Source organism: Schistocerca cancellata, chromosome 8 (assembly GCF_023864275.1).
Source record: "Schistocerca cancellata isolate TAMUIC-IGC-003103 chromosome 8, iqSchCanc2.1, whole genome shotgun sequence".
Taxonomy (NCBI): Eukaryota; Metazoa; Arthropoda; class Insecta; order Orthoptera; family Acrididae; genus Schistocerca; species Schistocerca cancellata.
This window is the reverse complement of record NC_064633.1, coordinates 415,124,975-415,142,495: the sequence shown is the minus strand read 5'-3', so window position 1 is coordinate 415,142,495 and position 17,521 is coordinate 415,124,975. Positions and strand designations below refer to the sequence as shown.

At 40.0% G+C, this 17,521-nt stretch overlaps 1 protein-coding gene across 2 annotated transcripts in view; it reads right to left on the bottom strand.

Annotated features, from left to right (window-relative positions):
- LOC126094602 (SURP and G-patch domain-containing protein 1) overlaps positions 1–17,521 on the bottom strand; it is a 169,494-nt gene that overhangs the window by 44,869 nt on the left and 107,104 nt on the right. For both annotated transcript variants that reach the window (XM_049909075.1, XM_049909077.1), the window contains exons 9-11: positions 11,919–12,052; positions 4,028–4,276; positions 1,912–2,072 (exon numbers count right to left, since the gene is read on the bottom strand). In XM_049909075.1, the coding sequence (XP_049765032.1) occupies positions 1,912–2,072; positions 4,028–4,276; positions 11,919–12,052 (544 nt within the window). The remainder of the gene's footprint in view (positions 1–1,911; positions 2,073–4,027; positions 4,277–11,918; positions 12,053–17,521) is intronic.

The window sequence follows — 17,521 nt, the reverse complement described above, 5'->3', positions numbered from 1 at the left end:
GGCTCCCTTCCCCAACTGGCTTGCTCTTCAGAAAAATTTGGAAGTATGGAGGTCAAACCCTACAGGGGACCATTACATAAAGGCCTGTTATGACAGGCAGGAATACAGCGTGCCTATTCTTATTCCCGGATCCGCAGGGGAGGGAGTTAGCTGCTGGATGTAATATTAAATCAAATGTTAGGTTCAATGAAAAATAGCATGGAATTTTCACTGATTTTCACAAAAAGCAAAATGAACGTTTTAAAAGCTCAATCAAATTTTCACTAGCTATTCTAGGTTCTAATGCAACTATTGAAATACAATTAAAGCTTGTGAGCAGATGAAAACAGACTCAAATTAGAAATAACAAAAGCTTTGACAAAGATAAAAACTGTGTTCGTTAGCCTCATTTATATGGGCTTCTACAATTTGATACTTAGCAAAAATAAATTCTTAGAGCAAATACACACCATTACAAAGAACTGAAGGACCAGGAGCCTGTATCATCATCTTCAATGCAGAATGTGTGACATCTGTTTTTATTTACATCTAACTTGAATAAGCAATTCTGTTTTTAATTTCTCATCAGTGGTGTGGTAGTTTATGTGAAAATAAATTATTATTAAGCCTATATCAACAGTAATTCAATGTGTCCTGAGTTTGACTCATTGGTCCTTAATTTTTGAGTGGCATTTGGAAAAGGTATTGAATTTGGTTAAAAATAATTTGGGAACCCTAACCACAAGTTAACCTAGCAGATCCTCAACAATATTGATGACGCTGTGTCCAAAATGGGTTGGGAGGCACATCATCATCTGAACCAATATATTCCCCCTGCACTACTGGAACAGCACCAATATTGAAGTACAGGTCTCCATGCTGAAAGAATCCTAGATATCAGGATGACATGGATTGTCACACAGCAAAGATCGACACTGAATATGACAATGTGCCCTAGGAACAAGGTGATGGTAGGCAATGAAAACATCAAACTCCGTCTGTTTGTGGAAACCCCTTAATTCCAATAACAAATAACTCCATTATCAAAGAGAGATTTGGAAGTGCAAGTATTTCCCCAATCTGTCAATAACATGTCTTCTACAACGTAGTTATGCATTTAGCACCTTTACCTGTATGACTTTCTACTATTCTTTTAAGAAACTGTTTTGTTGCTCATCTAAAATTTAACAAAATGGATTAACGAAGTTTGCACTGCCTACCATCGAAAGGATTTTCAAAAGTGACCAGGGAGCTCAGGAGGAAAATGGGCAGGCAAAGAAAGACTGCATCCAGGAGGGAAATGGGGCAGGCAAAGAAAGACTGCATCCAGGAGGAAAATGGGCAGGCAAAGAAAGACTGCATCCTTAATTGAAATGGATGAAGATTTCAGATTCCTTCCCAGTGTCCTCTGCAGTGCCCACTGAGCCAACAGTGAATGGACTAGGGGGCCACTGAATGACGGAAGAATCTACAATGCAAAAGCTGTTAAACAGCAAGAACATTTTCTATAATTACATATAACAGATAATAATGGCGGAGGTAGATATAGTAGCAGCATTAAATAGGGATAGCAACAATACTAATAATAATTTTTGCTATATTGTAGCCACAGAGTTATTACTTTATTTAAACTAAATCTAGAAACACAAATTAGGCAGCAAATATGACCTTGTACAGAAAATTATATAAATGATTATAATGTAGAGTAAATAAATAAATAAAATAGTCACTGAATCATGTAGGAGCATAAGGTTTTGTGGTCAGAGTGTCTTCCCATATAAGTGTCGGGTGTACATTGTACCATGTAAATACACAAGGTTTGTTTATGTTAGAATATAAGTAAACCACTAGTATATTGTAAATAATCCATTTAGGTGTACTTGTATTTCAAAATGCATACACTACAGTACCTCAATATATATTTCAACATACTTGTTAACGGGATCAACTATTCCAGTTCCATCAGAGCCAAGACCTTGGCCTTCCGTCCAACCAAGTTTCTGCAACATCTGGAAACCTATGTTGTCTTCCTTAAGTTTGTATTCTTTGTAATCAGATAAATCTGGTTCTCGACCTTCCTTCAAAGCCTGAAACTAAAAAAGAAACCTAGCATTATATTTGACCCATGAAAAGCCCTTTTATGGCACTCTGCTATGCTGGTCAGCTTTCCATTTAAACTGAAGCAGTTTATAAATGAATGTGTTGATTTAATCCATTACGTGGTTCACAGAAAATTTCCAATAAACATAAGAATAATCTGTATACAAGTATAAGGAAGCCACATGCTCAGAATCTAATAGTGGTGACAATCACGAGGAACCCTCTCCCCCCCCCCCCTCCCCTCTCTCTCTCTCTCTCTCTCTCTCTCTCTCTCTCTGTGTGTGTGTGTGTGTGTGTGTGTGTGTGTGTGTGTGTGTGTGGTTTTTACGTACAGTGATTCAATGCGTGACAGTTAAGTTTGTCCTGCCAGACATTTATGTCAGAATGAAGCTTAACAGCCTCAACATATTTATCATCCTGCCCTCAACATGAAATGCACAGTAAACTTTCAGGTGATTCTCAACCAAATACCGCCGATATTTTTTCCATCCTCAGGATACAGGCTGTTCATCGCTAACAGAACAGCAGAATATTGTCAAAATTAAGTAATTGTGATCACAGTTTTTCATAGTGTTCACAGTGGCCACAGATTGTATCCAACGTGTGTGTGAGATGTGCTTGTGTTTTCTATTTCTGAAGGCCCTCTGGCTGAAGGCTTAAATGTTTAGCAATCTTTTCATTGAGCCTGTCTGTGGTTCAATGCTTCCTCTATTATTGATTTATGTTTGTCACTTTTTTAAAAAAAAATTCCCATTAAATGTTACTATGCTGCAGCCTTATATAATAGTAAAGAAAACTTCTTACAAAAATTTTTAAAAACGTACATGTACATGTATTTATAGTATGCGTCACACTGTAAAATATCCAATATTAAACTGTTCTGTAGCTGTACCTTCACCTAAAATATGCGGCCAATGTTCCTTTGGAACAACGTGCCATTAGGGTGGGGAGGGGGCATGTGAGCACCGAGGGGGGGAAGGGACGTGCGAGTAATGAGAGGTGGGGCAGGGACGCATGAGCAACGAGGAGCAGGGAGGAGGTGTGCGAGCAATAAGGGGCGTGGAGGGGGTGTGCGGGCAACTACAGGGAGGGAGGGGTGTGTGAGCTATGAAAGGCACAGAGGGTGCGTGCAAGCTACGAGAGGCAGGGAAGGGGTATGCGAGCAACTGGGAGGGGTTGGGGGCAAAAGAGCAATGACGGGGCGTCCAGGCACATTAAGTTGGGGAGGAGAGGGGGGGGGGGGGTTAGCAGCCACGTGTGCTCATGAGGGGGCAGTCAGGGAATGTACGGACATCCAAGGGAGCAAAGGAGGAAGGGGTCTTCAAGATGGAGGGGGGGGGGGGGGGGTTGAGGAAGTGAACAAGTTACTGGACAAATAATAATTGGTACTCCTGGAAACTATCTCTAAAAGTATTGTTTTTTAAAGGATTGTTTCTCATTACTTTCTACATGTCATGCTGTGAACCCACTGAACATAAAACATGCCATATTGTTAAACTTAAGTCACAAAAGAATCATATGAAGGTGAATAACCCAATCTTATGTTGTAATACATATTAGTCTTCAGTTATGAAAAGCCACTTTCAAACCCAATCAACCCTGTAAACTGTTTTCACAGAGATATATTTTGTACTATTTGTACTGCAAAATCCATAAACAAATAAGAGAGCAGGAGACAATAAATACAAAGTTCATTTTAGAATAATGTTTAGCAGTGACATATTTACATCTTGAGAAAAATCAGTATCATTTAAATACCAACTTGTTGCTATTTGTTAGTGATACAAATTATTAGTGTACCAAAATTACAATGTGTGTTTCTTTACAGTTTTAGAACTGCCAAAACAGCAGGAGTAGCAGCTCAACATCCTCATAGCATTAACTCTGAAAGGTGAGAACTCTTAACAATTGCTCGTCATATGTTTTAGGAGCTAAATCAATTACAAACCTTTTCCATAAAGCGTTCCAGTTCATCTGGTGGCAAGAAATCACCAATATGATGCTTTCCTTCAGCCTTTTTAGTCAGTTCTTCAGCCCACAACTGCGTAGCTTCCATTTCAGCCATCCGTAATCTATGCTCCCATGTGCCTCCATCAGTCTCCTCATCACTATCATATTCATACTTAAACTTCCCAGCGCGTGCAAGGCGTTCAATTTCTTGTCGCTTACGCAGCATATCTTGATAAAGCAAATTTATCTGTTTCAAAAGAACACATCATTAATACATAAGATTTACACAAAAGAATCCACAGTGATCATGAGAAGTATCAAACAAAAACATCAATACAATAATAGTAGTTTCTTTAAAATTAGCCTTCACACAGACAATCAAACAAATTTTAATTACAAAAAGTTTTAATACACAAGGATCCACAAATTAACAAATTTTCAGTGTGAGATATCTGCATCTACATATATTCTCCACTGTACAGTGTGTGGAAGAAAGTATTTCATACAAATGTTACTGATTTTCTGTCATATTCCATTTGCATATCAAGAGAGGGAAAAATGACTGTCTCTCTACCTGCTCTAATCTCTCATATCTTATTCTCATGATCCCTATATGGGATATACGGTAATGGCAAGCATACTGGTCGCATGGTCTTCTCCAAACACAGATTCTCTAAATTTTCCCAACACAATTTTGCAAGAATACATCATCATCATTCAAGTTCCCTGAACAATTCTGTTACACTTTTGTATGATCTATATTGACCTATTATGATCCTAGCAGGCTCTCTTCTAATTTGTTCAGTTTCTATTGTCATGCCTCCTTGACTCCCAACACTAACACAAAATTCTAGAAGAAGTCACCAGTTACATATCTTATAGACTTTCATTTCGAGGTGTGACAAATCTGTCTTCCATTCCCCCTCCATTCTAATGATTTGATGTGACAGTCCTATTTCATACAGCTCCTCAGTATTACCCCTACATACTTGTACACTGGTGTACGAAACTTGGCGGAAGTAACTTGCACATTGTGTCACAGGCAAACAATATAGCTCAATGAAACTTGGAACATACAGGGAAAGAAATGCTAAAATACATTACCGAAGGTAACTGAACAAAATATCTGGTGAGACAAACTGAAAATTTTTATTCGAAAACAATAACTACACTAAGTCACCGTACTTTACGATGGTCCCTTGGACATTACAAAAGGTGGGACATGGATCTTAATAGGTTGTATGATCACCACAGACAGCAATGCATGTCACTGCAATGTGCTTCCACACTGGCCACAATGTTGGGAAGGAGTTCTTGTGGTAGGGCATTGCATTCCTCCACCAATGCAGCTGACAACTGTTGGATGGTTGCTGTGAATGTGGAGATGTTGCAATACATCTCCCCAATGCATCCCACATGTGCTCGATGTGCTTTAAGTTGGGGAAACTGGTCGAATATCCTCTTGTTCCAAGAGCTGCTCCATCTCCACTGTTTGATGTGGTTGGACACTGTCATGCATTAAAAAGAAGTCAGGGCCGAATGAAACACCGAAAAGAGGTATGTGGGTAAGGGATACAGTGTCACAATAATGTTGTCCGATCAGTGTATCATTTTCAAAGATTGGGAAGTCAGTATCCCCAAGTGACAATATACCTCCCCACTCCTTAACAGCTGGACCACCAAAACAACCATGTTCGACAATGTTCCTGAGTGCATTACGCATTCCCACCTCCACCATATGAGGGTACATTCAGAATCACTCCTCAGCCTGAATTTGTTCTCATCCAAGAAGAGCATGTGACCCCATTCCTCATTGGTCCACTCCCTACACTCATGGCACCATTGCACAAATGGTACTGCTGATGTGTGTATGTCATGGACATATTGTGCACAGACTAGGAGGTAATAGCTCATTTTGTATCCCATGGTACCTCAAGCTGTTTACAGGGCTGCTACCATAGCAATGCTGTTGAGGTTGGGTGGGTGACAGAACCCCATTTTAGGAGGGGTGGGAGGTATCTCGGGCGGAATGTCCTTCATTTCATGGCATGATGATAGGCAATCAAAGCCCTAGCGAAGGATGTGGTTCAGTTGTTCCAGTCCAGGGTGGTACTGGGTGATCAAGGGGACACTCCTTTGTGTCTCATTCTTGGGGCCAGTGGGAGGATTGGGGGTTTGAGGGGAAACAGTGGACTAAGTCTGGGGGATAAAGCCCGTCTGTGCAGGTTTTGGTGAGACCCTCAACATACTGAGCAAGGGCATTTTGTCATTGCAGTTACACACTAACCGGGTGGCCAGGCTCTGCGGGAGTGATTTTTTGGTGTGAATGGGATAACAGCAGTCAAATGCAGTACACTCTGTGACCAAGAGCAAAGTAGACCACCCTGTGGTACAACAGCCATCTGAAGATAACACACTTGATTTCAATGGTTGCTTCATTACCCGAGCCCCCCTGGATCTTTCCCCTCCCCACCAGCTTTTCTGAACTGTGTAGTTGTACTGGATGGTTATAATTAAAGTTCAGCTACTCACAGAGGTAAAGTGTAGCCTGTAATTATCATATGACTGAGAAACTTGATAGATATGCTAATCCATTAATGCAGGACTGATTTATGCACACAAAAAATGCTCCAATTTTGGTCACCAGGTGTACATCTGGCACCATACAGCATTTCACCACCACCTCCAACACTCATATCAAACAAACTGTGTAAGCAGTGGTTAATAATACAATTAACTTTATGCCTTTCTCATTTGTTTGACCTTTTCTGCCCAATCCCATTCGTAATCAATCAAATATGGAAATATTTCTATACACCTCTTGCATTCACAGAGCCAAATTTGCACCTGGTGGCAAAAATTGGAACTAATTTTTTTCCAGCAAAAGAAGTTCTGCATTAATGCATTAGAATCTCTCCCAAGTGTCACTGCAATAAGATAGTTACAGCTTGCACTGGACTTCTGTGAGTAGCTGCACTTTAATTATAGCCACCCAGTATAAAAATAAGAAAACCTCTTAATGTACAAGCAATTTTTAAATAAATTAATGAATCTTTCTCTTTAAATAGCCTTCAATTTCATATTCTTTAATTAAGTTCAACCATTTTTATTTTAGTCAACTATTTCATTTTCTTTACTGAGTTTTACTTTTTCATGATCATCTGAACTATTATATCTACTTCTACATCCACACTATGCATACCACTGTGAAGTGCACAGCAGAAGTTATGTCCCGTTATATCAGTTATTAGGGTTTCTTACCATTCCATTCATGTATGGAGTGCAGGAAGAATGATTGTCTGAATGCCTTGATGCATATTGCAGTTATTCTAATCTCATGTTGTTGTATATTCCTAGAGTCATAATTCAAAGCCAGCTCTTGAAACTTTGTTACTAGACTTTTTCAGCATAGTTTACATCTGTCTTCAAGAGTCTGTGGGTTCAGATCCTTCAGAATCGCTGTGACGCTTTCCCATGGATCAAAAAAACCTTGACCATTCATGCTGCCCTTCTTTGAATACATTCAATAACTTCCGTTAGCCCTACTTGGGGCCCTATTCTGTATCGTTCATACCGAGCGGTGTAGTAGTTTACTCTCGGTAGTGATGTCATTTTTGGTTCTTTATCGAAGTATCCTATTCAGTAAGCTTCTGAGACCTGTTACCGAATGGTCCTCCCACAGATTTTACGACAATTGTACCGAGTGGTTTTGGATTTCGGTGTGGCCCTGTCGATCGGTGAGCTGTGGTTTATGTATAACTATAATTTGTTATTTTAAACATATTTAGTAGTCTTAGCTTTGGATTTAGTGATTGTGTTACTAAAGAATCGCCAGAGGACGTATCCGGTTGGAAAGTGAATTCATAATAGACTATTTTCCTCTGTTAGAAATATGGTTAGGTTGTTACTGTGAATGATTACATAAAAAAAATGTTCTCGGTCAATATTCTTTCAAAATACATGTTTTTTAATGCAAATAAGAGTTTAAAGATCATTAAATATCAAGATATCGGCTCTGCTTATGTATATTGCATGAGTGTGAACTGACGTTACTAGTGACTTTATGTACTTTTCCCCACAAATGGTTTAGTTAGTAATTATCGAAATGTGTTTACAACTTTCAAGTAACAATGGAAAGCAGTTATGTGAAGCCTGATATTGGAAACCTTCCAAACTATAATGCATCTATGACTTAACACAGCACAATTTGTCAACGAAATCAGATTACGTTCCTCTACACAATAGTATGAGAATTGAGCACTGTGCTTCTGTTGTTTGGCATGGCCAAGAGGTTAGCACGCCGGAATGCAATACGAAAGGACACAGGTTTGCGCATGGATGGGTGAAAAAAAATTTTTTTCATCTTCATATATGCAACATGTTCTGAGACATTGTTATTCATGTAAGTTAAGATTTTTCTGCAATATTCATTATTACTTACATGTAAGAGCACACTTCCTCAATAATGATTTTGTGATTTCTGTGTGTTTAAAACACTACATATGAAATTGCTGGAGATCAAATTATTGTGAGTGAAACAACTGACAGTGACCTTTATTTTTTTCTTGTCAGAAATAATTCACCATTTTTTCCGAATATGTAGTGATTTCCAAGTATGCAGTTCCTCATGAATCTAAGAACACAACTTAAACAGCAGTCATCTCCATATTTTTGCTTGTCACAAGTATTTATCTGTAATCGAATCCTCAACAACAGTAGACAGCGAAGAAAGATCTCCGCCATAATATTTTAGACTGTAGCACCATATAAGAAACATTTTCATTCGTAAGAGGCACGTTATGAACTTCGATGAACTGCAGGAGCTCTCAAAAACGCTTTTTTTCAATTTTGTTTTTAAGACCCAAGTCGTCGATGTATCATATAGGGAAGTGGGCTACTTAATCATTTGGATCTCTAGGAGTGAGTTATAACCACATTCTGTTTATCTTGTTATTCTTTGAAACTCTCAGAATCAATTTTTCGAGGGCCATATAAAATAGTGGCAGTGGTCACCAAGCCTGAATTATGATGGCAGTGTTCCACACACAGTTTTTACAATATGTGTGTGGATCACCTCCATGAAGGCAAACTGAGTACCCCATTGCCGCCACATTATCCCCTACTTTACATACGTTTGTTGTGCCAGTGTGGTGGAGCTCATCCTGTTGGAAAACGGAGTCATCAGAGTACTCCTCAAGTTGTGGAAAAAGCCAATTCTGCAGCATTTGAATATAGCTCTTTCCAGTCACTGTTTTCCTAAAAAACAAAGGGGCTGTACACTTTTTCACAAGAAATGGCATAAAAAAATGTTCACTTCAGCTGAGCCTCTTCATGCCCAATAATGTCACAAGGGTTCTAAAGTCCCCATACACTCATGTTATATTGGGTTACTTTACTGCTAACATGAAATGTTGCATCATTTAAAACTAACCACGGTAAAAATGTATCATCTTTCGTGTCCTCTACCAGAGCATTGCTGAAGTCAATCTGTTTCCATTTATCACCAAACAGATGAGCTTGCACTAATCATAGTCTGTATGGTTTACAGATCAAACAATGCCTTAACATTCACCAGTCAGTCACATAAGGCATGAAGCATTCCCAGTTCACTGTCTGCGCGGCAAGCAGACTTTCATGGACTCTGCCCAAAAGCCTGCAGAGTCTCTGCACCATGTCATCAGAAGTGTGAGGTTGACCTGGGCTCTTACTTCGGCACAAGCATCCTGTCTCTTCAAATTGATACCGATGATGAATGTTTTTGGGTGCAGATGAATCAATGGCAAGATGCCAATGAAAAGCACACTGGACCAAACCATTGACTCACTCTTTCCCAACTGCCACACACAAAATGCCTTCTGTTGAGCTGACGCCATCTTACTTCTGACTGATTGCAGAGTGAGATGACGCACTGACTGTCATCTAATGGCGATTTTCTGAAACTCTAGGCCACACCCATTCAAACAGCACACATTTTCTTGCCTGCATGTCCATGTTTTGTAATTATTACTGTCCAAAATAAGGCCATTCTTTTTGAAACACCCCATACATATAAAGTGAATTATATTTATTTGAAAAAACATTCTACAACAGTTTGAGGTCTGTTTCATTTTTCTTGCTTCTTCTGCTATACAAGATTAACAGTGTTCCTTCTTTGCCTGCAGGTATAAGCTACACACTATTAAACCGAAATATTTCACTAAAAGTGAGTCTTCCACAATTATCATCACTTAATTACCATAAATTCTACAAGGTGTACAACTTTGCCTCCACCATTTCCCCCCCTACATTTGAGGTTTTAATGAAACAAACTGGTTACACATGTATCATTCAACATATTTTGAATCACTGGCCACTACTTTCTCCCATCTTTTGGGCAGTGTACGAATCCCATGTCAAAAAAATTGTTCATCTTTTGAAGAGATCCACGAATCGATCCAGTTTGTGACTTCTTCATGAGGATCGGAAGTGTTGGTCAGCCAGGCCATGCACGATTGATCTCAAAAGGTGATAGAGGGAGCAATGTCTGGAGAAAACGGCGGGTGGGGTAGGACTTCCCATTTTAACGTTTCCAAGTACGTTTTGACCTCTTTTCGCAATGTGGCGCTGAGTTTTGTTGCAGATGAGAAGACACATTCACTGACTTCTAATGGCGACTTTCTGAAACTCTAGGAGACACCCATTCAGCACACATTTTCTTGCCTGCATGTCCCATGTTTCGTAATTATTACACATCACTTTATTGTGCCTCTCGCTGTATTGCGGCCGTTTGTCTTTTAACGCTCTGCTCAAATGCATTAATTGCATTCGATGAGCACCTGTGTCTGTTTCACTTGGTTTTAAACACCTCATAGTACATGACGATGAGCTGGTCCCACCAAATGCAGAGCATGATCTTGAAGCTGTGAATATTCGGTTTGGCTGTCGACATGGAAGCATGGCCGGGATATCCCCATGATTTTTGCGTTTATGGTTATCGTAATGAACCCATTTTTTCGTCCCCGGACACAATGCGATGCACAAATCCCTCCGTTCTGCCTCTGAAGCAACTGTTCACAAACACGCAAATGCCGTTCAACGTCTCTTGGTTTCAGCTCATACGCGACCCAAGCTCCTTCTTCCCGAATCATGCCCATAGCCTTGAGACGCTTTGAAATGCTTGCTGTGTCACTCCCACTAATCATGTCAATTCTTCTCGAGTTTGGCACGAGTCTTCACTCTGCAATGTCTCCAATTCTGCATATTCTCTCTTCCACCACTATGCTGGTCTTCGGCATTAAAATCACTGTTCTTGAAGCATTGAAACCACTCACAACACGTTCTTTCACTATTAGTGTCCTTATCATACGTACTTGAGAGCATTCGATGTGACTCAGCCGCTGTTTTCTTCATACTGAAACAAAACAGTAACACCTCCAGCAAATGACAAGAATTAGGCTCGTAAACTGTAATTTTCAATCAAGAACAACTTTATGATGCAGACAAAAATCAACTATGTTTGAATGAGGTTATGTTGAACGAGCTCCAAGCTAACTGCTCAACGTATGGGATCTGTTTCCTTCGACCGCTACTTACCATTGTCACCGCCTATCGGCAAAAGCAAAATTGTACACCTTCTACTGCATTTCTTGCATTAATTCCTGACAACACTTTTTACTTACCGATCATTGTGTAAAACTATTTGGGGGGTGGGGGGGGGGGGGGGGGGGGGGGGGGGGGAAGGAAAAAAGTAGAAATGATGTTGCTCAAGCACTTTATAAAAAAAAAAGTGAATATCAGTATGCTGCATAAATGGGCAATGAATCAATGTGGCAGTGCAGTAATCAACAATTAGAAGCAAAAATAAATACATGATCACCTCACTCTCATAATTATATGATAACATATACTACCTTGTAATGGTCCTCTGCCTTCTTCCAGTCCTCTTCTGATAGACTGCTAGTTCCAAACGCTTGAACTGCATACTGAATAAGAGCAGGATGATTGCGTGATATTTTTGTAAGTAATGGGCTGGTACCTGTGATTGCTGTTGGCAAAAAATATAAAACTTTAGAATCAAGTTTGCAGCTCAATGAAATGATTCATGTTAAGCTGATCATAAAATAGGAAGAAAATGTTGCAAGAGATAAGTATTTAGAAAATTATGATTAAACAGCTGAAATACATTTTCCACACATCTGCCTTCCATCTCCTACTACACCACTGTAACTAAAGTTTCGTCCCCCAACTAAACACTTCACTGTGACCACAGCTCTGAGTTGTAAATAGAGCAACAGCATGGATCAACTAACCAAATGAACACTCACCATTCAACTGTGGCCAAGAGAAAATTGGATTGTCCATCTGAGTGGAAAGTACCAATAAGTGTACAGTGGTAAACTTAAATGGCTGTGAATATCTGTGCACTATTTGGACTCAGATTCTGTGCTCATCAGAACAATGAATATATCATTAACACATGATGCCTGTACTGGTATTCTCAGATCTGCCATTACAGTAGAGCTGGAAGTCGTCATTACAGTCATAAATTTTGTACAGGAAAACAGTACTAAGATGTCATTGACATACAAGGGGGAACTACAGCAGACCTAAGAGTGTGTCCTATGGCAGTCCAGACAGCAAACTACTTTCTGTTCCTCAAGCAGATTTAAAACCATTTCACCTCTCTGTCTGAAAATTCTAGGAGTAACAATTCTGCAAGCAGGAAGTCAAAGTTGGTGTTTCCAAAACTTTTCTAAAGTGTAGCTTACAGATGTCGATAGTCTATTGTGTATTTCAGGCTATCACTTACCTTAGATAGTGCAGTATTCAGTCCATTAACATTTACACAAATGAGACGCTCTGTCATATATGCTGAAAGTGCCTTTGCAATCAGTCAGTTCTTTGTAGCCATTATATTCCAACCCTTTGGATACAGCGGGTGAAAGGTGTATTGTGATTGGCTGGTAATCATAAGATTGTTGTGATTATTACTCTTTGGGATAGGTGAGATTAAACTTTATTTCCATTCAGTGGGATGCATTCAATTTGCATATATTTGTTATGATTGGTATGCAACATTATTGAGCATGATTGTAGTGGGACAATCATTGTCTGTGGTTTCACAGGATTTTCTTACTACTATTTCTCTTGTTGCAAATATTCAAACATTATTTGTGGGAAAAGTGTTTATTTGAGATATACAGTCTCAGAACTATGGTGAATGAGTAGAAGCATATCCAGCACAAGCTACTGAGGGAATGCTAATACACTTCTTATTTTTGATAATAAATTGTGGACACTAACAAATACAATTTTGATCGTTGTTTCCATGCCTCTCTGTCTCCTGCTGTCCTCTGCCAGCTGAAGCCTAAGATTTTCTTCAGTGCTCTATCCCAGTGGTCAGGTGGTCTCCCTTGTGGTCTCTCTCTCTCTCTCTCTCTCTCTCTCTCTCTCTCTCTCTCTCTCTCTCTCTCTGACTCCATTTTAGTACAGTCTTTGTCCCTCTGCTGTCATTTTTTGTGTAATATATTCTGCTCATTTCTGTTTTAGAGCCTCTGCCCTTTCCACAACATCCTGAACTCCTTTATGACTCCTATTCTTCATTTCTTTCCCAATCATTCTTAGTGAGATCTACGAACAACCTTCCCATAGTCTTTCCAAATGTCCTTTATATCCATTATATGCTCCAGATAAACACATTCATTAACACCTTTATGCAATTATTGTTCAGTATTATTTTTCTTGCAGTTACCTACTTCCTGTGGATCAAATTTGTTTTGCACAGCATTAGGCAGCTACTTCCGTCCATGTAGCACCATAACAGAGCACACCATTTTGCTTGTGAACTGTTATGAGCTTTTAACCAGAAGCAACTTATTTTGATTTTTCTGTATGGTTTTTAGTTTAAATTCTTAAATTTCTTGCACGTTTGTGTGTTTATAAGCACAGTCCCATTTTTAATAATTGCCTAGTATATAATTCAGCCGGCTTTAGTATGTATAGGGACACTGATTGATGTGTTTGGATGTGAGCTGATTTGGTTATCCTCCACCACAGCTTGAGGTGGTGCTGACTTCGGTCATGCAGCTTGACACTGTTGCCAAAGGGGGAGCGGATGTGGGGATCAAAGGGACTTCCAGCAAATCACATGATGGGGGAGAAGATAGTGGGCACAGACTGAGTAGAGAACAGGTGGTTGGAGGGAGGAGAGAGAAAAACGTCACACCGTCCCCTGAGCAGTCAGTTCAACAGCACACCTGATAATGGCAACATGAATGCTCGCTGAAATACTGTGCCATTTAGACACTGAAATCAGCATTCACCTGTGAACTATTCTGTTACGAATTACGATGGTAGAAGCTGAAGAATTGCATCTCATGCCTCTACAAGGAGAAGTTGTCTCTCGGTGTGGCAACTCCTTTCATTTGTCTCCACAGACGTGCTGCACTCACCATACATCGGTGGCCAGCAAAGCTCCCGTCAGCAAGTGTACCATCATCTTACTCCAGTGCATCCATGCTGGTAACTTTGAACCCCATACCTTCAGGAAGGCGCATGCACTCTTAACCACCATGAGACCTAGTCTTTGCTCCTGCTTCAGTAAACAGCTCCTGATTGCATTCTTGGCAGCTGAAATTGCACAACGTAATGTGGCTTGGGAGCTTCGCTAACACACTTCGCCCAGAGATTTTTTTTTATCAGTGAAGTTTCATATTTGGAACCAGTTTACCATAGATTCTCACAGACATTCAGTCCCATCTTCCTTGCCCCAGTTTTGAACTACACTTTCTCAGTAGGCTTCACAGTTCTGCAGTACAGTCTAATGCCGCTTTATCTGCACTGGATTAATAAGCGAGTGCAGTGAGCATTTGTTCAATTTAATTACAAGCAAGTACCAGAAGTAGCAAATGACTCTTTTACCCATTTCACGTCTGGCCATTTGTCCACACCTTTACTGCACACCTTTACTGCCAACTGTGCCCAGAGAGAAATCCTTTTCTGACTGTGCTGGCTCCCTTCACTGTCAGACGAGTCAATTTCACTTGATAACTTGGATATCTCCTCTTTTCATTATCCGTCGTTTATACCCTGCTGTTGGACGCAAGGAACGGATGCTACCCGAAGAATCTCCTATCTGTGCTAACATAATAGGTTTCCTGTACAATGATTTCTTTAATGTTTCTTAGCGTTTAATTTTGGAACATGAACATTTCTCCAATGATATCTTCTTGATGGTTTTAATCAGCATCTATTGATGTACATTGCCTTAGAGAGAGACTTAGAGTGTGAGGCACTGTCTCATCAAACACTGTAATCTGTTGCTAAAATCTACCCGTTTCTGAACTACAGGATACGAGCCAAGACTCTATTTAATTCCGCAAATTAAATATATTTTCTTCTAACCTTCCAGTTGTGTGGTGGAAACTAGTTCTTTAGAATAAAGCTGAGATTACTTTCATCAAAAGCAACTGTATGTTTCACCTCTATGCCCATGAGATCACACAAAATGGCGTATGTGTTACTCTCAGTGTTTTGTATTATTATATGTTATTTGTTTAAATTTTTGTTCACTTAAAAGTGTGCTTACACTGGTAGGTTGCACATCTGATTTCCATAGTGCTAGTCGCTAATAATAGTAGTAATAATAATAATAATTAATTATAATACTAATAATAATGACAACAATTGTGAAGAAAATGAAGTTATTCCTTCAGCAGCATGGAAAGACTTGACAAGCTGCACCACACAGGAGCTGTTTGCTGAGTGCCTCTGCATTCCTTATGAAATGGTATGAAGAACATGTGGCATCAAACTTTGCCATGTAATGCATTACAGAGTCAGCAGCGGCCTGAAGAATCAAGAAATTTGCCAGCCCATCCCTGGTAGGGGAAAAGAGTACATTTCATGCATTGGTGCCTGGAATCCACTAACAAAAAACTATTGAAATTACATCTACGACTGGCCAACCAGTTAAATTTCTTGATGTGGTAATGGACTGATGGTGTCACATGGTGCATGGGTTCAGCACAAAGGCAGGCCATCAGACAGCAAACAGCAAAATTCAAGAGTATATCAAAGATGCTGCCTGCAAAACTATCTTCAGTCCCTCAGTCAAGCAGTTGCATGAGGATATAGTTTCAGTTTTTAGAAAGGACTACATTTTGCAGCCACTCCTAAATCTGCACATATCACAGACATCATCAGGGACATGAAACAGGCAGCTGCACGACTACCACCTGAAGCAGCCGTAGAATACATTGTGAAACCTGTCGTTTTCATACGAACAAAACCTGTGAAACCAAACATCTCCAGCAGAGAGAGGGCAGCCATACAAGAACTAAGAGGAGATATAGACATTGTTGTCTTATTAGCTGATAAAGGCAATGCACCTGTGGCCCTGTCTCACCAGGATTAGACTGTGAAGATGCATGGCACGCTAGAAGACTGTGCATAATGGAAGATCCACACTGGTACCACCAAGAGGGTGGAGAGGAAGACTATGTGCTTCTCAAAGAATCCAGCTCGCCAGACAAAGTTGTTAAGAATCTATGACAGAGAGCACCAGTTCCCCAAACCTACATGGACTTCCAAAAGTTCACAAAGATGGGGTGCCTTTACACCCAATTGTTGCCAAAACATTGGTGACCCGACATACTCACCTGCCAAGTACCTCCACGATTTGCTTAGCCCTAATGTCGGTAGGTGATTATAAGTATAACTCTCTGAATTTTGTTGGACACCTTAACAACTTTAAGCTTAAGAATAGCGATATCCTTGTGAGCTTCAATGTTACCTCTCTTTTCACTAGCGTGCCTTTATAAGAATCCTTAGAACTTATTTGCCAGAAATTTGACAGTGATGAGAAACCTTTACAGGCATGTTTTGACAACTACACACTTTTATTTCAATGATGGTTACTATGAGCTGACGGAAAGAATAGCTGTGGGGATTCAACTTTCAACTGCTGTCGCCGACGTGTATACCGGACGTTTTGAGAAGGAAGCATTCTAATGAGCCCAGTGGAAACCTACCTGTTTTTTTCCAGTACATAGGCAACACCTTCGTTGTCTGGCCACATGGAAGAGACAAGCTGAATAATTTCATGCAACAGAAAATCAGTTTTACCATGGGAGTCAATGTGGATCAATTGATTCCCTTTCCTGGTAAAAAGGGCAGACAGCACATTGGGCCACAGCCTGTACAGGATGAAGGTGCACACTGACATATACCTACAAGCTGACAGCTGGCAACATCTGACATAGAGGAATGGGGTGCTAAAAACATTGGTACACAGTGCTTGCACCCTCTCAGACACTGTAAGTCTCAAATAAGAACTTCAACATTTGAAGACAGTGTTCTGCAGTGACAGCTTCTTCGGGTGACAAATTTGGATTCTTCGGGTGACAAATTTGGAGAGCCCTCGGTCCTGCACCCATTGTACAACCAGCAGAAACAGGAGAACTTCAGGAGGATGTGGCTACTGTGTTTATTCCATTTTGTGGTGCATTATCTG